This window comes from Lepisma saccharinum, chromosome 13 (assembly GCF_977018435.1).
Source record: "Lepisma saccharinum chromosome 13, izLepSacc3.1, whole genome shotgun sequence".
Lineage (NCBI taxonomy): Eukaryota > Metazoa > Arthropoda > Insecta > Zygentoma > Lepismatidae > Lepisma > Lepisma saccharinum.
The window spans coordinates 52379606-52407350 of record NC_139241.1 but is presented as its reverse complement, the minus strand read 5'-3'; the positions used below and the strand labels follow the sequence as shown (position 1 = coordinate 52407350).

Sequence of the window (27745 nt, the reverse complement as noted above, 5' to 3'; positions counted from 1 at the left end):
CAAGGCACAACAGGCACATTTTACTTCATGTTTCGCAGCTCTTCCTTTGTAGAAATGAAGAATCTTTGATCGTCCCTTATGACGAGGATCTTCCCGTCTCTCGTAGTGGCAGCACCAAACTTTTCCCTTGCTTCATGCAAGAGCTGCAGCCGAGCTTTGCACAAATCTTCGTGAATTGAGATCCGGGTTCCCTTCAGTTTGCTTTTGTTCCTCATAACCAGGGATTTTGTCCTGTAACTGACAAACTTCACGATTATAGGGCGTGGCCTGTTGGATTTTTGACCAGTCCTATGCGAACGACAAATATCACCGTTTTGAATTGTCAATCCAAGCTTGTCCTCGAAAAGTTTTATCGCTATTTTGTCGGTATCTTCATTGTCCTTTTCAGGGAGACCAAATATTCTGATCGACTGGCGTCGTTGGTATTGCTCCAGTTCTGCAGTTTTTTCTTCCAAATGAGTGCTAAGATTGGCAATGTTTCTTTCGCACGACGCGATTTGCATTTGAAACTCGTGCACTTTTTCACTGTTGAAGTTGAGGCTATGCTGAAGCGCTTCAACTACAGCAGCTGTGACCCTCTCTACTATTAAGTCTGCTAAACTCTTCTGCACTACTTCGGAATTTATTTGAGTTTTCACGCAATGTTCTATCGTCTCAATGAGAGACTCCTTGCTTACCTCCTGGGATCCCTTCGCCTGGGTGGGCGACGGGTGGCCGCTGTTCTCCCCTCGGCCGCTGCTCTTCCTGCTGCTCGATCCACTCGGCGTGGTGGACTCCTTTCGCTGTTTCCGAGTGTGCATCTTCTTTTGTCCACAAAAACCGACACAATATCACAAACCACAATAAAAGTCACTTAGAACTTGGACACCAGCTTATTATTGCCCCGAACACTGGTTTTAACTTTCCGACTTTACGCACCTGCGAGCACTTGGAACTGAAACACGGAGCTAAGCTAAGCGTAAGCTAGTCCATCCGCCATCTTGAAAACCATAGCCACCCTGTATGATTAACATAAAGAGCAAGTGGCGTTAAGTGCATAATGCAATACCCCATTCCCGTAAATTATGATATGAAAAAAGATACAACTTTAGAAAACCTAAAATTGACAATTTTGTCTGAGTATAAAACATTTAATGATACAAAATTACCTGTTGGTCTTAAATCATACTGTGGTGTAACTTTCTTCTTTCCGCACCACCCATAAAGAAAAGCCTTTATATCTCCCATTCTGATCAGCTATCAGGCAGAGATGCTTTAATCCTGCAAGTATACAATATGTAAAAATGTATTCTCTAGAAATATATATAAAAAAATTAATTAAGTAATAGTATGCATCTACAAATCTGGATAATTCAAGTCTTCAACATTTCAATTTCCCACAAGATAATGTGACACAGTATTAGTCAACACCTTTTCTTTTTCACCTCTTTTATGACATAATTTGTTGTACAGCATCATTTGGGGCATTCCACGAAAAGTGGTCCTACTCCATGTAAATAACAAAATGAATTAATCTGAAAATTATTGTTTTTTAGTTGCATTATGGTTTGAATGTTTGTGAATGGAGTTCAATTTACATATTTCACCAAACAAAAATTATTAGCATCTGTACAGTCAAACTTTGCTACATTTTAAAGCATCATACAAGTAACACATTTTCGTTAATGCTTTTTGTGCATTCAGGCCATGTCATTATACTCAAGTTCATGTTTTCATTTGTTAGTTGACACCAGAAAGTATGATCCTATGAAATCAGTTTATTGTGAATACATTCTCATGTCTAGAATCTTACATTGTATGTGTGAAATGTCATACATGTAACGATGGAATGCCCATGTGTTCCTGTACAAGCACGTTAAAAACAATGAGGTATTCAACCAGATAGAGAATGATACCAATGTGCACATTTGTGACCACCTTCTGACTGCTGGATACTTCTCATGTCGTTATACATGCAACGTTCTACGCAATATCAATTCTCTTCACATATAAACACACTTGCAGAGTAACAATTATATTTGTTACTGTTATTAAGCTGAAAACAAGATGCCCCTCTATCAACTGAAATTTACAAGCATAACAATCACAATATACTTTTCGCTATGAAATTTCTGCACAATTACGTTTCAATAAAATAAAAACAACGTGTAATAAACTGCAAGCATTAGTTCACACTCGTTCATATTTACTATGTGCGAATTACTCACAAGATTAACAATATAAATTACAATTTTACTTACGTTTTTTGAGAGTATAATAAGTTTTGTTCCCACTTGCATTTCACCTAACCCTTAATCCTGATGACTATGGAATAAATATTTTGACGAAGCTATGAATAATTTGCTTGTTAAGAAAGAACTGGTTGCCATTACAATGGTAACGGCAAGCCAGTGAGTGAAACTGGGTGAAGCCTTTTCTTTTTACATCTGACTGCCGTTACCATTACATACGGAACCACAGTAAGAAAGAATGGCTTTACGTTACCTAGATATGCTAAGTAAAAATAATAAAGGAGATGTTTCACTATTTCTGAACGATTATTCTTAACTTCTCTATATTTTCCACCCTATTAAATACAAGGAGAATTTAATGCAATTGCACAAAGGGAAACTGTGATGGCAAGCTGTTCCTTCTCCTAGTAATGTTAACTTTTGCTATGCCAGCTTTGAGAGAATGGCTCTTAATTACATGTACATTTGTGGGGAACATTTTTATTGTATTGAGCATTCTCCGGGCGATAAAACTGTAAATAATCTACAACACATGTTTCATTGAACCAACAAACAATATGAATTCAAAAAACTATGTATCCAGGAACTAGTAGCACCAAGCCTCGCATGAATTACTTGGTCATACTGCAACTATGTATAAGTCTAGGCCGGTTGTATAAACATCACTAACTGGAGATCAGATTTGACCTACGATCTGGGGAATGAACTAAGTTTAAGCTTTTATCATGTTGTATAAAGCTAAATGTCGATTTGTCGATCTTGGATCAAATCCTGAACTTGGGTCAAAGAAATACGTTTGGCAACATGGCAAATCCAGACATGTCGCTAGTGTGCCTGTGATGTTGCCAGTTGTCCAACACTGAACAGCAAACATTTTAAAGTCTGTTTTGGAAAATGCATGTACTTAATATTTGAATGAAGAATAAATCTGAGGTGCTGGACGTAGTAAATATTCGAACATGTTGCAAATTTAGTAAAATCACGTAAATTAGATACTAAACGGCCATTTATTGCTTGTGAGTTTCACGTGGATGATTTGTCATTGACAACGAAAGCAACTATCAGTTCTCAGTTGCAAAGGCGAGAAAATATGCTTGCATAAACACCAAATCAATCCAAAAATTCAATCACTTGACGTGTACCGTTTCCTCAGGGAAGTTTCAGACTGAAGCAACAAATGACATGTATCACTTGGAAGCAGACCCCCCAGTAATCCATTCAACCTTTGGAACTGAACCGTGACGAGTTAAACATGTCACTTACATGTTGCTCTGAGTACACAGTTATCTCAATGGCATGCATCGTCATGCAACTTCGGTCTGTTCTTGCATGCATGGTGAATGTTTTTTTCTTATACTGAAGGAGACTGTGTCGCTTGTCACCTATGACTTCAGTCTCAAAGATCCTTCAATGGCACGAATCATGTCACATCTGTCTTGTTTGTGCATGTGTGGTGGATGCTTGCTTAGAATATGACACCCCCCCCCCCCCTGTCATGTGTTGCTTCGGTCTGAATATTCTCTATACTTAACAAGATTGTTAGCTTCTTCATTAGACATTAATTTCTAATCGCAAATAGACTACTGCGACTTGACGTAGGTTGACCTCAACGGTGAACTAGCAAGACATCTACAGTGAATACAAAATGCATGTGTACGTTTTATTTATAACATCGAACATTTTGACCACCTTACCCCAGCTTTCAAAGACCTAGACTGGTTCGATCTTTCAACACGCCGTCGCTTCCACGCTCTTACAGCGCTCTACAAAATAGTGCATTCAAGAGAACCACCCTACCTACTTTCACGATTTCAACCCCTAAGCGCAGCACACACCTTTGCTACCCGTTCACGAAACAACTCCCTGCTCACCATCCCCTCCCACAAGACAGCGTTTTACGGAAATTCCTTCACTGTCACTGCCACCAGAGCGTGGAACGACCTCCCCAATGACATAAGAAACTCTTCTTCTCTCGGCAATTTCAAATCAAAATTAAGAAAGCATCTTCTGGAGGCAACTTACCAGTACTGAAAACAAGGAAAGAAAATAGAGTGAAACCTTTCTTGATCTAAATTTGCAGGCCAAACACCGACCAACTTTTCTGTATCTTAAGTATTTTTGTTGTGTGTGTGTTCATGCTGTATGTACATTTTTTAAGTTTCCTACAGCATGTGTGTGTATTTTTGTGTTTTTTTTTCTTCTTTTTTTTGGTGTTTTTTTCTCTTTTTGTATTTTTTTTATTTTCTTTGGTATATTGATGTTTTATATTTCGCAAACTGTTAGATACAACTAAATTTGTAAAATGTGAAGTACAGATGGTTAAGTGTAAGAAAAGGCTTGTGCTTTAACTTCGCCATCCAAAAGAAGAAGTAAATAAATAAATAATAAAATAAATAATAATATAATAAAATAATAAAATAATAAATAAAGAAATCACAGACAACAAATTGCAAGTACTGTTGATGGAAAAAGGCCGGCTTTTTGATAGAAGCTTCCTTTTGTAATTATGAATGGGCCTCTGAAGTGGAATAAAGTAATGTTGTTTTCTTAAGTGGAATAAAGTATGTTGTTGCCATGTAATAAGAAGGGGTCTGAGGTTCAATCCTCAGTGGAGGCAGAGCACTTTGGACCTCATTTCAAACTGTAGGCCCAGTCCAGATTTCTTAAATACACTCTTTTTTTTTTCTTCTTCTTTTGCCATTTACTTCTGCTTCAGTTCTTAGTGCCAGTATTTTTGAACTGCCGGGCCACAAAAGATCTGTTGCACCCAGTTGATATTAACATGGACTTGTAAGAAATAACTTTACTGGGCTGTAGTCTCAAAAAAGTTGAGAACCACTGCAGCAAGCAGCCAAAATAAATCACTAGTTGCTCCTTGACCAGGTTTAACGGTGACTTAACAAAATTATACATGATGAACTGAAACGCCATAATACAAATATATTTTACTGAACACAAAATTTTTGATACTAGATTTTCAAAAGGTAAAGAAGTATTTTCTTTTTTTTCTTCATGGACATGTTAGCATAACAAACACAAACATTGAAAATCATATCATACTATTAGGTTCTTTTAAAAACACATACAAAACTACTCTAGTTATGTGAATATGTTTATACTACGTAGATCTATCTAAAAGCCTACTGAAATATGAAGATAACAATCGGAAAGAACCAACCATTCAAAAAAGCCAACCTTTGGAGAGACTGTTTATGTCTAGCTACGAATTTCATGCTGTAAATTGTATTTTACGAGGGGTGATCAGGTTGCTCCGACCCTAACATAGAAGGAATGACGTCACGATTGATTTTTTATTTTGTTATTGTTTAGTGATCCTTTATATGCTTTTAATCTGAATTGCAAGTCTAAGTTACGTACAGTTTTCTTTTTACAGGGGTTTAACTGAGTGAAGTTGTGTCAATCTGCCAGAAGGGAGAAAACTGAGGTGAGAGCGGTGATCAAATATTTTGTGAAGAAGAAGTGGGCGGTATCCAAAATTCATGAGGACTTGGTGGATACACTAGAGGACAGTGCTCCTTCATACAGTATGGTGAAGAGATGGTGTCGTGCGTTTAATTGTGGGAGAGAGTCGTGTGAGGATGAAGATGCAGGTGAAGCACCAAAAACTGTCATGACGACCGAAAACATTAACAAAGTCCACGATATCGTACTGAAGGATCGTCGAGTCACTATCCGTCATGTTGCTGAGATGCGCGGCCTGTCATATGGCACTGTGCAAAACACAATTACCCGGGAATTGCAAATGAAAAAAAATTGCTGAAAGATGGGTCCCTCGAAACCTCACCCCAGATCAGAAGCACACCCGAGTGCTCATCAGTCAAGAACTTCTTGCCAAGTTTCGTGATATATAGACAATTTCCTTGCCCGATTTGTAACTATGGATTAAACATGGGTCCATCACTTCGACTCAGAAACAAAATCACAAAGCATGGAGTGGAAACACCCACATTCTCCACCAACGAAGAAGTTCAAGGTGCAAACGTCAGCCAAGAAGGTGATGGCCTCAATTTTCTGGGACTGCAATGGTGTCCTCCTTGTGGACTATCTACAAAGAGGCCAAACCATCACTGGCACATACTATAGTGACCTAATCCAGAAATTACGTGATTCCATCAAGAAAAAGAGGCGTGGGATGTTGATCCGTGGTGTGCTCCTTCACCTGGACAATGCACCTGTCCACACCTCACGCATTGCGAGGGCCGCTATCGCAGATGCATCGTTCGAATTCCTGCCCCACCCACCCTATTCCCCAGATTTGGCCTCCAGTGATTTCCATTTGTTCAAACATTTGAAGAATGACATTCGTGGGCAAAAATTTTCTGATGATTCTGAGGTGATAAGGGCTGTGGACTCATGGTTAAAGGAGCTGTCGGAAGAATTTTTTTTGCAAGGTATCCAGGCGTTGGAGCACCGATGGGAGAAGTGCATTGGAGTTGCAGGGGAGTATGTTGAAAAACAATAAAAAAAATGAAACCCTATTGACGCTCTTTCTATGTTAGGGTCAGAGCAACCTGATCGCCCCTCGTATATTTAGAAATGTGTGTCTATTTTATAGTAGGGAGATAAACAAAAACCATGGAACAGGAAAAATACTGCCAACTCCTGTATTTTCATTGACTCGAGACATTTTTTTGAAAAAAGACGAAAAAACGAAAAGTAGATTTTTTTTCCGACCACTTCCAACTCTATTCCTCGTCAACCGAAAAATCATCTCCAGTAAATTTTGCACTTCCTGACATATTACCTGGATTGCCAACCTTCAATCTCAGATATTTCCAACACGGCTCCAAGTTTCAAAACACAAACAACATGTTCCTTCATATCACATGCAGATGGCAACGATTAAAATGACGTCAAAAAACTCTCATTACTCCACTATAATACATCTCCTAAAGCTAAAAGCAACACAAATCGTTCGTATAGAACATAATCTTCATAAATGACACAAAAATCATCACCTTATCGCGAGGGTACGGAGGGTCGACGGTACCAAACTTAAATAAGTGATTATGGAAATATCCACCTTGTAAAACAAATGAGACAATTGTCATGAAGAGAATTACACAAACTGAGGTACTAAGACTGCCAAACTAGAGCTTAATAACATTTAATATTGTCCTCATTCACAGATTACAGTCCAGACAAGCCAACTCCAGTACTGGGACTTGCATTTTAGCAACGACCAGCTGTTGCAGCATTTTACCTGCAAAGAAACTTGAGATCAAAGAGCCAATTAGACATACTGCTGTCCCCCTCTTTGGGCAAAAAGTGCCAACCTTAGCATCCCATCCTCCCCGAAACAGCCAGCAGGGAAACAGGATTTGGTAATGGCTCTGAATGTTAAATAGTTTCCCATCAACAAGGCATTTGGTAAAAATTTACTATTCCACAAACACCTGTAACTTATTAGTTTCATCACTTTTAACATTTGTACTTACCTATCTGCTTCGCGGAACATTCTTTAAGGTGTATTTACGTATTTTTTGATGAAAGTAATGTCAATTTTTCACATTACGAGTACTTCTTTACTTGCGTTGTCTCGCTTGCGTATGACACAGTATGGCGCGTACACCTTCGTAGAAAATCGCGCGTCGTGCTTGTGTGTTTTGTCAACTTTCATTCGTAATCCAGTGTTTCCAACCTTTGTTGTAACCCAAACAACACTCGTGAAGAAAGCTGATGTAATTTAATTTTTTTTCACATTTTTTTTTTACTTCTTCGCATTGTCTTACGAACAAAATTTTAACTATGCTTGCCTAACCTAACCTTGCCGGAAATGGTTTGTGGGGCTCCCGGTATGAATTTCACCATGCATACACGACACATCATTTTCGTATTTTTGGTTGGAAGCACGGAAGGTTGGAAACACTGCATCCCAATGAACATCAACAAAAAACAAGCACGACTCATGATGATCTAGGAAGGTATACGCACCAAAGGCTATTGTCCATCGGAGAATCAATTTTCAACAAAAAACATGGATTTCTGCTATGATACATTCCCACATGACAGAAAACACCTTCCAGATGTTAGACAATGCTACAGGAATTTATTACCATAAGCAGTTTCTTGTGTAAAAATGAAGAAATCTGATTGTGGAACAGTAAATTAGTACCACTAATTCAATGATTAAATATGTAGTATCGCCCGAACACCTCTCCCTCTTTTATTTCGTTAATTTTAGCATTGATACTTACCTATTCTGTATTGCGGAAGATTCTTTAAGGTGAAGTTATGCCTTTTTTCATGAAATAGTGTCAACTTTTCATATTACGAGTCATTATTTGTCTTGCTTGTGTAACAGACAATATGGCGTGCACTCGTCAAGGATCATCGCACGTCGTGCCAGTGTTTTGTCGATTTGCAGTGCGCAAGCAGTGTTTCAAACTTTATTAACCATAAAGTACGTACTATTACGATTTTTTCACATGTTTCCATGGTTCTTGCATGATTACCTGCACGAACCATGCATGATAAGGTTAGGTTAGGCAAACACAGTTAAAAAAAATTAAAAAGGGTTTACGACATAAACAGTCACTACGTGTCGAACAGATGGTGGTATAATTTAACAATACAGAGAATTTATCCAATTTGTTTGAAATTTGGGATACTTACTAATTTGGGCCTCGTAATCACGAATCTGCACTTAAAATTTGGCACTTATTTCGGGGCAGGTGAATCCGGCCAAATTCTAACATGCCTTTAACGGGGACTCTATAGAGAAAGCCAGGAAGCAGTTAGGGGCGGTAGGTTAATTACACCAGGGCGGAGCCCGGAATCGGTGGGAAATTTGGAAATAGAAGGTGTAGAAATAAGAACTTAATTTTGATTATTTTGCTATTTCCACGTGTGAGCGCCAAATTTTAAATGCAGATTCGTGATTAGGGGGCCAAAATTATTGAGTATGCCGAATTTTAAACAAAATGGAGAAATTCCCGGTATTGTAAAATTGCTCCCAGATGGTTTTCAATTTCAGTAAACAAAAAGCGTCTTTGGAAACACGGGGTTACGTCATCGAACGTAGGCAAATAGCAGCAATCACCTCTGCATGTTGGAAATATTTCTCAGGAAAGAAAAAATAATTCCAGTTCAGAAAGCTTAAACGATCAAAGAAAACACCTTCACGAACTTCAACAACGTCAGAGAAATTGATTAAAAGTACGTAGCTTCTTCTGTAAAAATGAAGAAATCCGTTCGAGCGATACTACGTAGCCTATTTACCACGAAATGGAACCATAAAAAAGTGCCTGTGTACCATGATGAAATCGGAACTTGGGCCCTGGATTCTGTCAAAATAACCGTTCTGAGCTGTGAATGGGGGCTGGAGTTGGCGTGGCTCAGGTATAAGTAATCTCTAGAACATTCTAGCAACACCATGACGATGTTACTGTATCTTCCTATTCAATAGACCATTAAGGTTGTACATGGATCAGTTCAAGATCGGATTGGTGTAATTTAGATATTACTACTCGGATTGGTGTAATTTAGATATTACTACTTTACAAGTGCATTTCATACACGATGAACTTATAATTTGTCTTTTACAAGCAACATTTGTAATTTCTGTCGGGTGTTGCGCATGTCACCTAAGAGCACATGTTCATAGAGATCAATGGTATGTCGTCGACCAGCTTCCTATACAAAATTGCCAAGTACCATGTTCTACTTTGTTCAATTAACTCTACAAAATTGCTACTTTGGTGAATTAATCTGATGGTATGATGTCCACCAGCTTCCTCTATAAATTTGCCAAGTACCACGTTCTACTTTGTTGAATTAATCTTAACGCTGAAATACATTGCAGATAAAAAGCAATGGTGTTTCGCAAGCAAAATCAGGCATGTCCTAGAAATCACAAAACTACACTTTCAAATCGTACTTCTACGTACGTCATATATAAGGAATACAATGAAAAGTGTATTACAGCATATTTACCTGTAAAACTGATGATAATTCCCTTGATTATATAAATTTATGTGTTATACAAAGCCGGCTAGCTAAGTAAGCAACCGGATGTGACAAATCAATGTACTTGTGAGTGATGGTGTTGCCAGATCATGTAAGACCGAAGTTGAATTAGAAGGCAACAAATATCTATTTACATATTAATATTTTTATTCCCATAAGTACGCGACTTTATTGTGTATCAAAATTGATGTAGTAGTTTTGCATATCTGTAATACAGATGTATTTAGGGGGAGAGGGTCCGTACACCCCGAAAGATTTATCAAGTACTAAAATTAAATAATGAAAAATATATTCTTTTAGCCTTTGTTGTGTAAATTCTCTCTGAACTTATTGGAAGACAAATTATGTTGGGATCATACAGCTTTGAAGGACAGGAAGGGCGTATTTTAGGAGGTCCGGACCCCCACCCGAATGACTTATTAAGTACGAAAATTAAATATAATGAAAATATACTCGTTTAGCATGCCCCATTGGAAAATGAAACTCAACCAAAAATTATGTATTTCACACATATAATTTCATTTTAGCCACAATAATATGTGCTAATTATTATTGCATGAACACCATAAATTCAAATTTAAGCAATGTTTTTTAGGGAACAACAATATTTTGGGGGAATATGTGCCTTGTTTGCCCCCTGGAAAAAAATACCTTCCTTGCCCCTCCCTGGAAAAAATCCTGCGGACGTCCATGCTAATTGGGACTGGACCTAAAATTTGTTGAATCCGAACCACTGTGGTGCCTCCACCGGGTAACAATCCCGGGACCACTTGATTACAAGGCGGCGACATTACCACTACGCCGAGGGGGAGGCCCGAAAATAAAAGTAATGTGAGTGTAACAAACCGGAACTTTCTGTTGTCGAACGCTTCGAGAAGCTTAAAGAAGGAAAGCAGATATGGTGTGCAAGCAACACACTTCAAACTGTGGAAGCCTTTGTTAAAGCAAAAATTCCATTAGAGTGAATAAAAAAACTGCTATCTTTCTATTTAGAAGTTGTTTATATTTATATATATATATATATATATATATATATATATATATATATATATATATATATATATATATATAGGAAGTGTGGTGAGTGAATACTGTGAACATTTACTACGCACTATCTGTGCATGGAAAATCATCAATGTTATTGTAAAATGTGAAGTGAAAAGTGAATTTAAGAAAATAATTTTTGAAAATTTTATTCTGTGAGAGTGAAAGATTTGAAATATGATTGTGTTCAAACATTTGGGTGATATCCTTCAATAAACATTCATATTTAGTGGCCGATGAGATGAAATAATTTTCCAAATGAAAGAAATTTGGTAATTTCTCACAGTGGTAAGCCTTCGATTTATTTATTTTTGTCATTAAAACTAAAATTTGCCTTAATTTTCTGTAACTAAAGCAATGTGAAAATCTTATGCATAGAAGAAACAGTAAAAACGCATGTAAAAATAACACCGATTTTCAATTAAAAACACCGAAATTTGCTTTAAACCGCGAAAAATAACACCGAATTGCAGTAAAAAATAACCCCGAAATAAAACATAAACTTCACGTCCCTACTTATAAGCAGTGATGTGCCGTAGACTATAAGTTTACGTCTACATGTGTTGTCTGCACGTAGATTACATAGGTTTGTAGTTTACATAGACTACGTAGACAATCTAAAGTGCACTAAAATTAATTTTCAAGGCTTTCATGAAAGGAAAGTGACATTTTTATCTATATTGGTTCCTAACGAAATGAAAAGAACCCTATTTACAACAAATTTCTCTTCTCTTCTATTATCAACTATGGAAGAAGATAAATAGTATGCAAAAAACAACAACAGATGGCAGTCGTGAGGCAAGGGTGGTCTTTTCCCCATAAAACACTAGAATATTTCCTATATTAGGTTTCTTCCTAGGTGAGAAATTGTTCGAATTTGGAAGAAAGAGTATGAAAAGTTCTCCTCACACATCAGCAACTGATACGCAATATAATTTTTTTTAATTCCACGGCGCCCTTTTCTAAGTTATCACATTTCGCCATGTTGTTTACATAGATTACGTCATCTACGTGTATAAAATAGTCTACGTGTAGAATGTAGACTATCGTTGTTTACGCGTAGACGCACATCACTGCTTATAAGACACCCTGTATTGGGATCATAAGGCTTTGAATGACATTACAAAGAAGATTTATATACACTACTACTCAATATGCATAAAATATTAATCAGAAACTTACTTTTCTCCAGCTACATGTAACAAACATTTTTGTTATTCGATAAATATTCAATTATTCACCTATTTGACAATAATTTCATTGCCAGGACACTTGTTTTTATGTAAATTATTCCGATCTTAACTACAAGTAAGCTACGTAATGAATATGCGCTGTTATATCTCTATTCTTATACACAGTGGCAGTGATTGGGAGGCCAGGGGGGCAGTTGCCGCACACTTTTCGCCACTTTTGCCCATGCACTATGCAAAACCTTATCTACAAAGGGAAATATACTGTATACTGTCTTTGGCCCCCTGGTTTTCGAACCCAATCGCCGCCACTCCTTAGACAGTCTTTTTACCTATTCGTGTAATAATAATATAATATTAATTTATGTATTGTATTTAGAATTAATTTTCTTTAATATAATTATTTTAATTTAAACATTATTATTATTATGATTATTAGTCCTGACACACTTGGTTCGGACCCCTACCCCCCGAAACATACAACCTCTGAGAATAAAGGCGTAAAAATCACGCATCAAGACGATGCTTATCACTTTCTTTGACAGTGATGGCATGATCCACAAGGAATTCCTGCCGGAAGGAACAACAATTTTTCCGCCTTGGCCTTCTTCCGACTGGGTGATGCAGGAGAACGCCATTCCATGCTTTGGCGTTTCGTTTCAGGGTCGTACCTCACACACCAGCTCTCATCCTCTGTAGCAATGCATTGCAAGAAATTTTGATCTGAATCCTCCAGATATCTTTCTCTTCCCACGCCTCAAAATCGCTTTGAAAAGTCAGAGATTTGAGGATATTCCGGACATCCAACGGAACGTGACGAGGGTCTTGAACAACATCCCGAAAGAAGACTTTTCTAAAAGTTTCCAGGACATGTATAGCGGTTCTCAACGGTGCATAGCCATGGGAGGGGACTACTTCGAAGGACAGTAAGGTAGGTTTCATTAAGAGTTCGTCTACTTTCGATATTCAGGATCATTCATCGAACTTTATTGTCAGAGGTTGTATTTCTAGATATTATACGTGCCTGTTGTAATGCTGTATGCAGTGTCAGAAATAGAAATGTCAAAGGTAGCGGGCAGTAGCGTACGCAGGATTTCATCAAGGGGGGTGTTATTTCGAAAACTTTCTACAAATTCACATTACCATTGTTTTATTATACTTTATTTAATTAATTAATAATATTAATTAATTAATTAATTATTATTATTATTAATTTAATTACTACTAATAATTATTATTAATGCAGCTGCTATTTATGACAGAAATAGAACAAAATTACATTTATTTTGTTTCTCTGTTACAAAATAATTGTCTAGTCAACGGTTATTTGTATATGATAAGTGAGACATTTTAAGTGTGAAGAAAATCCATAAAAACAAGCAAATATATTAAATTTATTGAAATAATCGAAATATGAAACTCATTCAAGGAGACGCGCTGGTCTAGTCTGACAACTTCGTGGGATATCCGGGTTCGATTCCCGGAACTGGTTGGAATTTATCCAGCCTTGTCTCCGCACCCAGCCTCATAGCAATGGGTACCTGAGAGCAACCCTGGTGGATGAAGGCTGCCGGAGCATGGTGCTGATCACATCACCTGCAAAATAGTTCGAGATCAAGAATCTTTGGGGCCCACCACACCACTACGTGTGCCTTCATGGCACGGTGCTATATGCACGGGGGAATTTACATTACCTTTACCTATGGAACTCGCCCAGGATGATGATGAAGCGCGAGAATACATGTTGCTAAATTCCACTGAGTCTATGTGTTCGTTGAAAAGTAAGTTTATAGACATTCCAACACATTTATCACTTCTAGGTGATTCACAAAGCACTTCTTCAACATTATTTAATGATGTGGATGTAGACTCAGCATCACTTGAGAGTTCACAAGGGGATGCGAAATCAGTACAGAGAAGAACGTTTGCAATAAGGTCGGCACACAGCGACGAAGCAAGGAATTTTCACAATTCTCGCGAGAGTCACTGCGCGTCATTTTGCAAAAAAAAATTGCAAAATTGAAATTTGCTGCCGCTTAGATTGTGTTTGGAATGTTGTTTTTTTCTTCATGCTGCATGGGAATAATAATTCAAATTATTATTATTATTATTATTATTACTGTCGCAGATCTTTGACTGTGATAAATTAGCCATTTTTTTCTACAGCATATTCCATAATATTTCAAAAGCTCAAGGGGGGGTTTAAACCCGGTAACCCCCCCTTGCGTACGCCACTGGTAGCGGGTATGGGGAGAGAGACGGGGTTGTTCTAGTAGTGCCGTAAATGTTGGGGCCCAGGTGCGTTGTGCCATAGTGATGAAGGAACACTCACAAAGAAAACACTGATGCCCAGGTGAATACGTAATAATTCATTTTATTTTAATACAATAGCCTGTTAAACTGTAAATCCTTTTTAATGGTTCAAATTTTCGAAATAGTGGAAAGATAGCAATCTCAAGTGTCATAATTATGTAAATATGTATTTAAACAGTGTTTGTGGTTGGAGAACAAGATTTTAATAACCCACAATTTGGGTATTTAACAAAAAGTCTTACACAACTTAAGATCGAAATTTACAGAACCCTATAGTGCAGGAGGCCTTAGAAAGATCGCTTCGCGGGCTTACAGCAGACGACAATATGGGAGTGTGTCTGCGAGAACCAATCAGGTCCGCGAATGAGCGAGCCCGGTTGCCACAGCTAGCTCGCTGCACCCTTTTGGAAGGGTGAGTGACCTCTGCCTCTTGCTAACTCGGCCCGTTTGTTCGGCTGAGGAGCAGACGACACGAGAGTATCGGCAATAGTGTGCGAGCGACGTAGCCCGCGAAACGCTATTTCTAAGGCCTCCTGCACTATAGCTAGAAATTCCTAAGGCCGGGACGAGAATATAATAAGGTGCCTCCTTCAAAGAACTCACCCCCTCTGCTTGGGGTAATTACCATTTTTCTAGTAATCCATATCATCTTAAGTGCAAATTTCACTTGCTAAAGCAAAATTACAATGCAACAATAAGTTAGGAATGCGAATTTGACACTACGTATTTATTTTCCTGTTTTATCGAGTAATGTGCAAGTTATATTAAGTTACCTTGATGTGCAAGGCGTTACTCGTATGAAGTAGGCCTACACAGTTAGTAGAACTTTTGCTGCATAGCTTACAGGGAATCAATAATACAATAATATTGCTAATAGAACCATATGATCAAAGTGACTCACCTGCTTTACATTAAGCAGTATAGTATACCGACACTAAACATTATATATTAAGAAATTATATTATTAATAAATATCCAGAATATTGTTTTTATATCAATTTCTTTGCAGGCTTGCAAGAATATTAATTTAATGGGACGTCAATATTTTCATAGGATCCCTCGATATTTAATGTTTTCCAGCTTCTCTTTTCCCATGTTCGGCGCCATATCCATATTGCTAAATATAGTTCCCAAATATAATGTTCGAACCCTAAAGAAATCCCTTGACAATCTAAGATTTTATACTTTATTAAGGGCTCCATATCTCCTCCCCTCAAATTAAATATTCAAACCACCAACCAAAATTTTGGACTTACTGTTGATATTGAAGAGTACCTAGATATTACCCCCTCCAAAAGAAAAGTCTCCATATTTTCCGCTACAATATCAGACGTAAGATTAATAGACATGAGTTAGTTATTTCTAGTGTTGCCCACGAGACGAGACTTTGGCCTGTCTCGTCTCGTGGAAATGCTGTGAAATGCTGTCTCGTCTCGAAAATATTCGTTTGTCAAAGTGACACATGATCAATCTCGTCTCGTCTCGAATTTTTAAAAGCCTGTCCCGTCTCGTCCCGTGGGCAACACTAGTTATTTCCCCCCCCTCAATTTAATGCTCAGTCCCCCGTAACTAAAATTCCCAGGATAATCTAAGATTTAACACTGATATTCAATAGTCGGATATTGCCCCCCTCCCCCAACGTTTAATCCTCAATATCCCACTAGAATCGACGTGTCGATTTAAGACCCAATGTGTAAGAGTTGGATATCCGTCATTCCTTAATAATAATATTACCCGTTACAATTTCCTTGGCAGTCTAGAATTTGCTATTTATGTAACAGCAATGGATAGTTAATAACGTAATTCAACGTGTGCCAAATGCTGTACTGTTTCACATCAAATTTCCACCACAAAAAGATCGTCCCCCCCAAAAAAAATAAGTTGCTTGGACGTAACGTGAGTCCGCAAACCCATCCACCTGTGGGCATCGCTACTTCTAAATACTTCATTTTCTTCATCTAATGGATTAAATATGGTGTACCTAAGGTGTAAACGTCTTTACATTTATTTTGGAAAAATATATAAATGTTGAATTTTATATTACATTAAGGAAAAATCCCCTCCACAAATTTCGGTGGCGCAGTTTGCGCCACAATCCCCCCACCCCTGTGTGTATCTCTGGACGCCACAAATACAAGGCAGATTCCATAAACTATCTAGTTATTGGTAATTAAAAAGCTTTATTTTAGCCTAAATATTAATGTCCTTGTACAGTAGTTAACGAACCTTATTTTTTCTGACTGTACAGTGAACAAAATGTTTTAAAGGTTTAAGCCACTTTCGGGAATAATGTTTTCCCCACTTTTAACATTTGTTAGCATGATATCCTACATTAATTTTACGAGACGAAAGATTTAAAAATATAATTTGAATCATAAATTCTAAACAAAATCAATTATGATTGATAGTAAATAAATATAACTTAAATAGATCTTTAATAAAAACAAATACATTTTAACAAAATTACAAAAATTAGCTATCTCCAAACCAATAAATATAACACTTTATTATAAAGTTATAAATAATATATTAACTAGAAGCACATCCCGTTCAATTCATTTAGCGATTTGAAAGATAATGGGTGTAAGTTCAATGTGGAGTTTTTGAAAGGTAGTGACCATAATCTCCGGCCAAAACACATGCATTGTTTTATATATTTTATCTTCATATATGAATATGTAGAATAGCATAGAGGTTTATTTTCAGTATGAGCCTTTGCGGCAGTACATGCAATTGCATACATCAATGAGGTATTTACATATTGTCTTTCCTTATGTCCTCATATGTTCGTCTTTTCCTTTCATGTTAATTGGGGATTATGTCCTTACTACAGTTTACCCTACTGCAGTTCTTTTTGTTTTGTACATTTTACACACTGATAGCACTAGTTATTTGAGTCAGCAACAATCTTCCTACGCACCGCTCTCCAGCACTATCACTCTCCTGCCTGTCCCTCATCTTATTCGCCTTCCTTGTCCAGACCTAATGTAGGAAGGTTCCCAGGTCCCTTACTTACGTTTCATCCCTCCCCGTAATGGTCCTCATTAGCCCCTATGAAGAGGGGTAAGAGAACATCAGTCGAACATAAAGAACATGGTGAATATATTGTTCTATATTTTGTATTCCAGTTACTCTGGTGTAACTAAATATTAAAGAAAGTAATCGGTCTTCAAAAGGGTGTTCTTTCTGAGTGTCCTCTCATCAGATTCATCACATCATCCTCATCGTCGAGATTAGCCAAAAGTGGCAGAAAAGCGACACAAAATAATAAAAATCGAAAGTCTGGAAGTGTGATCGCCTAATATTGGACATCGAAATGATATAACATAATTTTTCGTTGTTACTTAAAAGGGAAGGTAATTTTAGACATTAAAAGAGGCAGCGATACTTATGTTAATTGATGATTTACTAAAAATACATTTCCTGGTGGCAAACGATGGAAGTTTCTCTCGGGCAATTGATTAGGTGTGTGAGAGTGGTAGGTTTGTGAGCTTGCCATGCCTAACGTCTCTCTCACCTTCATAGAATAAAAGGAGCATCAATACCTGAAAACGAGAATAGCGTTGTAGAGCGATCACAAACAAAAAATCTTCAACTAGAAGCTTTAGCGCATCTTCCCCTCCATTCCTTCCGCCTGCTCCACTCTATCTCTCCCCTCAATGCGCGAGTACGATGCACACAACATGCAGTTCTGCGCAGGTTCTTTTGGGACATTCCAGCGTTACGTGTGTGACATTGTAAACAAAAATTAATGTTCTAGACATGAGATTGCATTCACAATGAACTGATTTAATGGAATTATGAAGTACTTTATGGTGTATCATAGCAAATGAAAATAAAACTTGAGTATGATAATTTAGCCTGAATTCATGAAAAGCATTAACAAAAGTGCGTTACATGTGTGACACTTTAAAAATGTGGCAAATTTTGACTTCATTTATGTGTGAAGCATAGGCTGCAGATGCTAGTAACTTTTACTGGTGGAATGTGCAAATTATATGCATTCACAAAAATCTCAACATTAATGCAATTAAAAACAATAATAATTTTTATATTAATTCATTTTGTTATTAACATAGAGTAGGAACACTTTCGTGGAATGGCCCTCTTGCTTCGGGTCCCACTATAAGTATCGTAAGTCTTCCCGGCAGTCACCTGGTTGTTAACCCGAGAGAATGATTATTTGTTCTTCTTTCACACGGCGGCTTATATTTTAGTTGTGTGGAGGGTGGTCGCTCAATTTTAGGTATCTGGGGCGTGCCGAGTATCTGACCGATGCTCGCTGAGTAAATTGTGATCAATATGGCTGCGTCGAGTGGACAAGATTTTATGATTTCAATGATTTAAAAAAACAACTTAATAATTATGGAAATGGTTATGTGGACAAAAGTGTCGAAATTTTCTTGTTCACATAATGGCACAACTTTCCAAAACTACGGTGTACCGGTACATTTGGAATATAAAACACTTTCATTTTAATACAATTACAATAAGTGGAAAAATATATTACCTTCATTTTCTTTTACGCTATATCGCAAGTCGTTAATTACAAATACTTCTTCATTAGCCGTCACTTTTACACAATTTTCCTCTTCTTACCCTTTGCCTCACCAGACCAAAACCGAGCAAGGTTCAAGTTCGCTCAGCGAACAAGTGAGCAGCGCTCGCCGAGCAAACGTTTATTTGACCGTCTAGTAGCTGAGGGATCACGCGCCCAAGGGGTGGTGGTCGCTCAACTTTAGACGCCTGGGGTGGTTGCTCGATTTTAGACGTCAGGAGAGTGATTGCTCAATATTAGACGATTGGAGGGTGTCTTTGTAGACGTGGAAGGGGAAGGTGATTGATTGCTATTTATTTATATTATTACGGCAATTTACAACTTACTTCAAGTTTTAGCTATTTCAGATGGGACTCTCTCCCCAACCCACACCCCCTTAATACGTCCATGATAACCTGTAAACCTTTGCATTCCAGTTTCAAACAATTTATATGTAATTTGAGGAAGCAATGTGTAACTTGTCTTCACAGAGAATTTGCCATTTCTTGCAGCAACTGTTTCATTTCCTTGCTTATGCAACAATTATTCCCTAGGGAAATTCTAACATCGCAGTCTTGTAATCTAGAGGTCTCGAGTTCGAGTTCAATACCCAGTGCAGTAGAGGCACAAGTGGTTCCGAGCCCACTCTAAACTGTATTGCTATTCCCGATTAACCTATATAGTAAGCTTAAAACAAACCCATTGAAAATCCATTGTATTGATTTCACATTAGCAAATATAATGTAATAGCAGGCCAAACACAAATATAAAGAAGCTTATTTTTTGTTTGCAAAAGTAACTTTTTATTCTACATAATGTATACTATATACACTGTACAATAAGGAACATTTACCTTATATCTTAGGTTTTACATTTTAAAATATTCTTATTATTCTTAAATACACTTTTCATTTTCAAACAGAAATATGTTCAATTACATATCAAATATTGAGATCAATATTAGTCCGGCTCCATAAAATAAGAATTTAAAGTTGTTTTTTTATAATAAACATGAATAAATTTAAAAATTCAAGATCGCAAGTTCTCAGTTTTCAAATTATTAACTCTAGTCTCTATAGCTTCACAATGTTCAAAACCAAATCTTGTTGAGTTATAACTTAGTTATAAATTACAATAACAGAACATTTTGTACTTGTAACACTGTCACTCCAACAATAGCATAGATAATGTACTGTCTTTGAAACAATATCTTGTCTTTAATTCATTAACTAGTATATAGGCTGTAAAAATACATACAATGTACTGAAGTAGAACAATGCTTATGAAACATGGGAATCAACTTTTCACTTTTAACACAATTTAATGCTATTCATCCACACCAAATATTGCAGCTAATCATGACAAAAGCCGGAGGTGATTGTTAAAATTTATTTTAGAAGATATCGAAATGTTGTGCTAATACCAAAATAGGCAAACTGTTAGGTTTCCTCCGATCTAAGAAAATGGAAATTTTCAATGTTTTTTGGCTTAAGACAAATACAAATTTTATAATACCATTTTTATACACATCCGATTAGTGTATGTTTAAACAATAAAATAGAAAACAGGAACAAACTTGTACAAAATAAATAACATGTGATATATGTCAGAAATGTTGAGTTTATGCACTAGTTTGTGCACTAAGAAACACACATGGACATTAAATCACGGAAATTGACCACCTTGAGCCTACATATAAAATCTACAACTTCATGTTGTTGTTTTTTCAGACAAAGTGTCAACAATATATAAATTATTAAAATGCAATAACTGGAAATATGTAATGCAACTTTTCTCATGTTATTTGTGGATATCTTTCACTTGTAAATATAAGTTTATATACTCTTTATGCAAAAGATAAATGGCATCCAACGCTGTAAGAATTATAATTTTCTGCTTATTGTAGTTACTTAGTCCATTAAAACAATTTTTAATGTAAAAACGTTAAAAAATGATGGTGTTTGTGAAACATGGGTAACGTGGTACATAAACATTCAGAATACTTCCCAACTTATTCGTAGATAAAATTGTAATACAGGACCATATTGTCCATGGTCAGAACAAATCAGAGATAAAAATTTTAATTAAAAGATAAGATCTTTTAAAAAAAACATACATGTGTCTAAACAGCAAAGCGACTAGGTGCTGTGCTATGCATGAACTTAGTAGCACATCGTAGGCTAACATCGAGCCTAGCTTTGATGTTAAATGACTGAAGTTCTTATCTAAGGCGTGGGACTAGGTGAAAACACACTCACACATGCATACATATTATCCTAGTGGCTTGGATGAAAAGCTAATTGTCGCAGTCGAAAAGTCACTGGGTTGTCTTCACTGTACATGTAGATGTTTTCGAACTTGAAACTGCTTAACCACAAGCAGAGTAACAGCAAGTACAGTTAGCGTTGCCATAGACATGAACACTGCAACCGATGTGAACGGATAAGGCAAGATGGCTTTGGTTCCTGGATAGTCTTCCCAGTTGACCCAGGTGTCGTTCCAGTAGGCTGGGTTGGACATTATGTCGTCTGGTTTGTTCGCCATTGGAAGCACAGTCGCCCTGAAGGAGGCCAGACTCTGCTGCAAGCTGTGAAGAACCACAGGTCTGCTGTCTGCAAGGTTGTGATATTCGCAAGGATCGTCTCTGATGTTGAACAAACAAGGCGACTCTCTTGGTTTACACAGGGGAGCGTTTAAAGGTTTTGGTTCGCATACAATTTCCGATTCGTTTTTTATCCTTAAGATATCCTCCTCGGTGACCAATGCAGTTATATTTTGAATGGCTGTCGAGGACTTGCTGCTAAGAATCACCTGAGAGTCGTAATCCTGGTCACCAACCTCTCGACCAGATTCTCCGAACCAGCCATCAGCTTTACCATTAAGTACGGTACCTGAAATTGAGAATTTCTGATGTAAGTTCAAATAATTTAATCTTATATTTGAAACAGATAAGACATTCAGATGGCTGATTCAATATTTCCCATAACAATTTACTGTATATAATCTTTCTTTCATATTACCTTTTTAACATTGTCTCCGTTATTTTCTCCACAAACATACTTTACTACTAATCCCAATCACTTTTGCTGTACAAAAACTCCAAATTTTCTAAAAAGTAATAACATAAATCCCACTGTGAAATTGTGAAATTATTATAGTTATAAATAACTATTTTGATTTTATTTAAATTAATTTAATTTACATAAATAAATGTAAATTTTCGAACAGTGCGAAACTGATTGGTCCGAGTAAGATGTATATATATATATTACTTTTTAAGTGGAAAACAATGTTGAACAGGCTTGTTAGATTACATGTATTAAACAAGAGTACTGTTTACAGTCTTTATGTTGCAAAATAAATTATAATAACGATATCAAAGTATCAGAATTATGCATTCAATTACATACTCTATAAAAACATCGAATCTCTGTAACTAGCGATAATTTTAATGATACTCTGATAGAACACCAAATAAAGCGCTCTATTTATATGCACACACACACACATGTTCAGTGAGTAGTATCAATTAAGAAGAACACTTACCTGTAACATATTTCCAGTCGCCACGTCGAACAGAGGCGTATTGGTCTATGTCGTCTATGTTGTGAAGTAGTTCCGTTCTCGGCGATGGATTGTTATAAGACAGGGCATCCCACATGTCTACACCATCAATGTCACCAAGGCGTTTCACGTCAAGCCCTAAAGAAGATAAGAGAGCTCTTATAGTAATGTTATACATATACATACATGGGAAACTGCTGTTGCAAGGGGAATATTTACACGAAACCATGTTCGTTTGAAAACTCCTGGAGGCCTCAGGAAATACCAGATGACAAGCGTTTCAAAGAGCTCGCAAATGTCAACGGTGGGATTTGAATGCTACAAATCTTGGTTTCCATTGACATCTGAAACAATAATTTTTCAATTTACGCAAGAGTAAGTGGTGAAACAGCTTGGTCTTTGAATATCACATCCAGGAAGTTGGTGCTGACTTTATGGAAACTAATGAATTGGAACATACAAAGAGATTGCTTCTGTTCAAGTGTACTGGATGGAAATTTTTGATCCGTAGATGAAAAAGCAAAATTTTTAAAATCCCGACATTCTGGACAGGACAGGGACGCGAAATGTTCGTGACTTCCAGACACTATGAAATATTGAATTCTAAATATTTTTGTTCCCTCAAGTGATTCTCTTGCATATCTGGAATAAAAAAAATGGCAATTTCCAAGATGTTTCAGTGATGCAGAAACATTGAGAATTAATCACTTTTAATTTCCCAAAGTCGTAAGTGGTTTTGGGATTCAGCACACTCTTAATGACAAGCATGGATCGCAAGATGATTGTCGATTATTATCAGCTGTAGCTCCCTGCTACTGAACTATGCATTCAGGAAACAGCTCCAAAGTTGAAAGTTACTGGAGGCGCCTACAGATATTGAGACACGACGAAATCGCAACCAGACCTTTTTTTGCCAACAATGAGGACATTTCTTGATTTGATTGTCCACACTCGATAAGCTTCTCAGGTTGAACAACGAACCTCTGCCTCGAGGTTCTCAAATCAAGTTAGACCCTAAAAAAACAATACTATCCAATCGACGAGCCGCATCGAGACAACCAATTCACATTAGGATGCAAACAACTCAAAGTCAGCATATACATCTGAATGGTTACTTCACAGTCCAAGTTCACATCTGACTGTGATCACACCGAACCCACGTTCATCCTTGAGGCCAGCACAAATGTCAAGATCATCAGTGCACATCTGAACATGACTTCCGCCAAGGTCAGTAAAGAACGTGTGGATGCGATCTCCGTAGTTGAGGAACAACATGTCATGTCAGACTGCGAGGCGGCTCTGTATGAAAGGATTTCACTCACGCACATCATATTTTTTTTGTGTGTGTGTAATGTCTGTTCTCTCAAGGCTACATACTTTTATTGTTAATTAAATCTATTAAATCTTTGTTATTTTTATCATGAACATAATTTAACCTTAGTAAAAGTAGTGTTCGAAAGTATACTTTTTAAATGTAAACGAGATTTTAAAAGTTGGTCAGTTTCAGGGGTACAACTGATCGCATGAAACTCAAACAACTTTTTGGTCAAAGGCCATCCTACGTCAGTTCTCTTAGCATAAATACAATGCCATTTTTCTGGGCTTGATAAAAGAAAAAGTATTATTTATCCTAAGATACTTAAACCTGGCAATGAAAGCATTTAATGTGTCGTCAGAAGACAAAGGGTGGGACTTTACCAAAAGGTTGTTTGAGTCTTGTCCGATAAGTGAGTTTCAGCTACCGTTACTTTAAAAACAGTAACTTACTTTTACAGTTATTTTATTTTGCATACGACTTAACCCCCAACAAAAACAAATAATGTTTTTTTTTTGTTTTGTTTTTTTGCATGAACTGCCAATATTATCATTTCTGATTCACTGTTAACCCAAGAAGAAGTGATGTATATATGGTTGGGGATTGTAGATATGGCCTCGTGTCCTATTTCTAGATATTCTAAACTAAATAACCCTATGAGTAATGAATATAGACACAACACATCTAGACATGATTCGCTTTTGTTATTTATTTTGTCCATATATGGCCCAAACTTTGTCTAAATGCGATGGGCTAGTACTAGTAGTGAGTCAGACCCTTGTCCAAGGTAGGTTCTGCACGTATGGTACAAATGCTAGACATGCTAGACAAGCATGGCCCCCCTTTCAAATTGTCATCCTTCATTTGATTCTACAAAATGAATTTTTCTTACTTTAAGTCGCATTTCTTCCAATTTAGACTAATCGCGACGATAAGCATGATGTATGATTAGTTTCATTTCTTATTCCCCCCTCATTATTTCCATTCATTTTTATTTTTTTAATAAGTTGGTGTTATCTAAGGGGAATAATAATATTATATGTTCTTTTTTTTTGTGAACACGATCTTAATTTATCAGTGACTGAAATTGTGTACCTAGGAAATGAATCGTGTGTTAATTGGTTGGTTGATTTGGTGTTTTAAGTCAACTTTATGCACAGTAAGGCTAATCGCGACTGGACTTACAGTTTAAAGTGGGATCCGAACCACTATGTGCCTCCACAGGGTATCGAACCCGGGCAATCGTGTGCTCGATTCAAGCTTTTCTTGAACCGTGAAATACGAGTATATTTTTCCTTCTTTCTCGTCCAGTATTTATTCCCCAAAATGGGCTATAATAATTTTTCATTTGCCTTTGGAAATCTTAATTCTTTGATAAATTGATGTTTTCTGATGGATCAATGGGAATAATCAAAATATAAATGATTTTTTGTGATCATGAAGAAGGGAATTCTTGTTTAAAAGAGGGAAATGTTGTATACAAAAAAGGGAAATTCTGCACACTCGTGGTGGCAACACTGCTTATACCCAAACAGGGAGATATGAGAGCGTACACAAACCTGCAGCAGAGTAGAGTGTTGGCACCCAGTCCATGATGTGCATCAGCTGGTTGGAGACCCTCTGGGTTCTCTTCAGCCTTGGACTCCAGACGGCCGCTACGCCCCTGACGCCACCTTCCCAAGGTGATTCTTTCATCTGCAAAAATACATCGACATTTAAAAAGTTGCAATTTAGCAAGAATTAGACAATCACGATGCTTAACCATGATAAGTAGAGGCTCTGATTTTGTCAATGCTTACTTTGTTCTGTGAAGAGGCCCATAGACTTCAGTACTAGAAACATTATATTTAAATACTACCGTGCCTAAAATTGCCTGTTTGACTGTTAATGTCAAAAGTACCCATTTTTTTAAAAAAAAGAAGGTTGTGTTTTATTATTTAACTTGGTTTTTCTACATATTGGTTAATTGTGACAATGAGTATGAATGATCAAATGTACGATGGAATTAATACCATAACCACGTTCGAACGTGAGGACCTCGGGCTTCGTTACGCTAATAACTACGCCACGAAGGCCAGAATATTGTTTTGTAATCAGTCTGCCTAAAGCTACCCACACACAATCATTTTTTTTTACAAACAACACATTGAATTCTACAATTAAAGGAAGTGACGTCAGAGTACACGTCATGTTTCTTCTCGCATTTGTGATCAACGTCCAATAATTTCTAATTAGAACTAAGTAACTAGTTAGTCTTCTTAAACCCGAAGGTTTATGGCTGCCGCAACTCAAGCCTTCCATCTATATCACTATCCTGGCCCAGATCAACCCAATCTTTTCCATCCTTACGGATTTCCTTTAAGTCCGTCTCAATGTTATCCCTCCATCTTCGTCTTGGCCTTCCTACAGGTCTCTTACTTTCAGTACCTCGATGCTTTTCGGCTAACGGTTCTAAATAAAGCCTTTCGTGACAAAATGACGACCATTCAGAGCACATACTATTGAAAATTATTATCGAAAATAAGCACCGAAGTACTGAAATCGATTATCGAAAATAAGCATCAAGGCACAGAATGCTATTTTATTTCTATTCTGTGCTGAAGAGAAAGCGATACCGAAATTGTAAACACATAATAAAGTAAAGGAAGAAAATTATTTTATGTGATTATTTTGATCACGTAGTTTACGTGGTGACTCAGATTACATTAACACTATAATGGCGAGAGAATTACTGTACTGATCGCCCATATATTTACTTTTCATTATATACACACTGACCTTCCACTTGATGGTAAAATATGAAATTGTCAGATTTTTCTTTGATCATGTAGGGGTGTAATTTCGGACCTTTCAAGATTTCCAATCAGAACGCTATTCCACAAATTTCAATTGTCAATTTTGTTGGGTCATGAATGTCGGTTTCAATGACACTCTTGAATCTTGTAAGAGCGGCATTAGTCGCCGCGGCCATCGCCGCTAGTGCGCATGCGCTGACTGGACGAGTTCACTGGCAAAGTAGGGGTGGAAGGGAGAAGAGAAACAGGTTCTGTGAAAACCGTCTACTGCCGAAACAACACACGTAAGGGAGTTGTAAAAAGCCATAGCAAACCCAATAAAGCAAGTTACAATAAACAAAACAAAACTGAACGCATTCAAGCGAAATAATAGTCTGAAACCTACAGCCCTGTTTCGAGCAAGTTTCTGCCAACATACCCTATCGCTGTGGATTCGTCATCTCGAATTTGCCTCGTCTAAGGTGGTCTGTGTGTTTTTGTTTTCCATGCAAAATGTTATCGTTTCGGCCTTGAAGGAAAACTCGCAGTCTGGTTCCATTCTTGTCTATTTTTAAAAGGCATGACAGTACCATTCTTAGCCACGAACGAATCAACTCCTTTCCAACATTTATGGTAGTTTATTAATAGTATCCACTCATCCTTAAGGGTATGCATTAGTTTGTTCACACAGTTCCTCATTCTTTTTCCATCATTAGACTGACCCTTGGGGCTTTTGCTTAATTTCTTCCTCAAATTTTCATTATCTACTTTCTCCCTCCACTTCCAGC

The 27745-nt window shown here is 37.1% G+C and overlaps 2 protein-coding genes across 3 annotated transcripts in view; both read right to left on the bottom strand.

Moving 5' to 3' along the window:
• mle (dosage compensation regulator mle) overlaps positions 1–10296 on the bottom strand; it is a 116844-nt gene extending 106548 nt beyond the window's left edge. The window contains exons 1-2 of the mRNA XM_083134173.1: positions 10188–10296; positions 1149–1260 (exon numbers count right to left, since the gene is read on the bottom strand). Of these exons, the coding sequence (XP_082990299.1) occupies positions 1149–1227 (79 nt within the window). The 5' untranslated portion in view covers positions 1228–1260; positions 10188–10296. The remainder of the gene's footprint in view (positions 1–1148; positions 1261–10187) is intronic.
• A 9810-nt stretch (positions 10297–20106) lies between these two features.
• Positions 20107–27745, bottom strand: part of LOC145997283 (arylsulfatase B-like) — a 107959-nt gene continuing 100320 nt past the window's right edge. For both annotated transcript variants that reach the window (XM_083134172.1, XM_083134171.1), the window contains exons 7-9: positions 25743–25878; positions 22851–23006; positions 20107–22195 (exon numbers count right to left, since the gene is read on the bottom strand). In XM_083134172.1, coding sequence (XP_082990298.1) covers positions 21636–22195; positions 22851–23006; positions 25743–25878 — 852 coding nt within the window. In that variant the 3' untranslated portion in view covers positions 20107–21635. The remainder of the gene's footprint in view (positions 22196–22850; positions 23007–25742; positions 25879–27745) is intronic.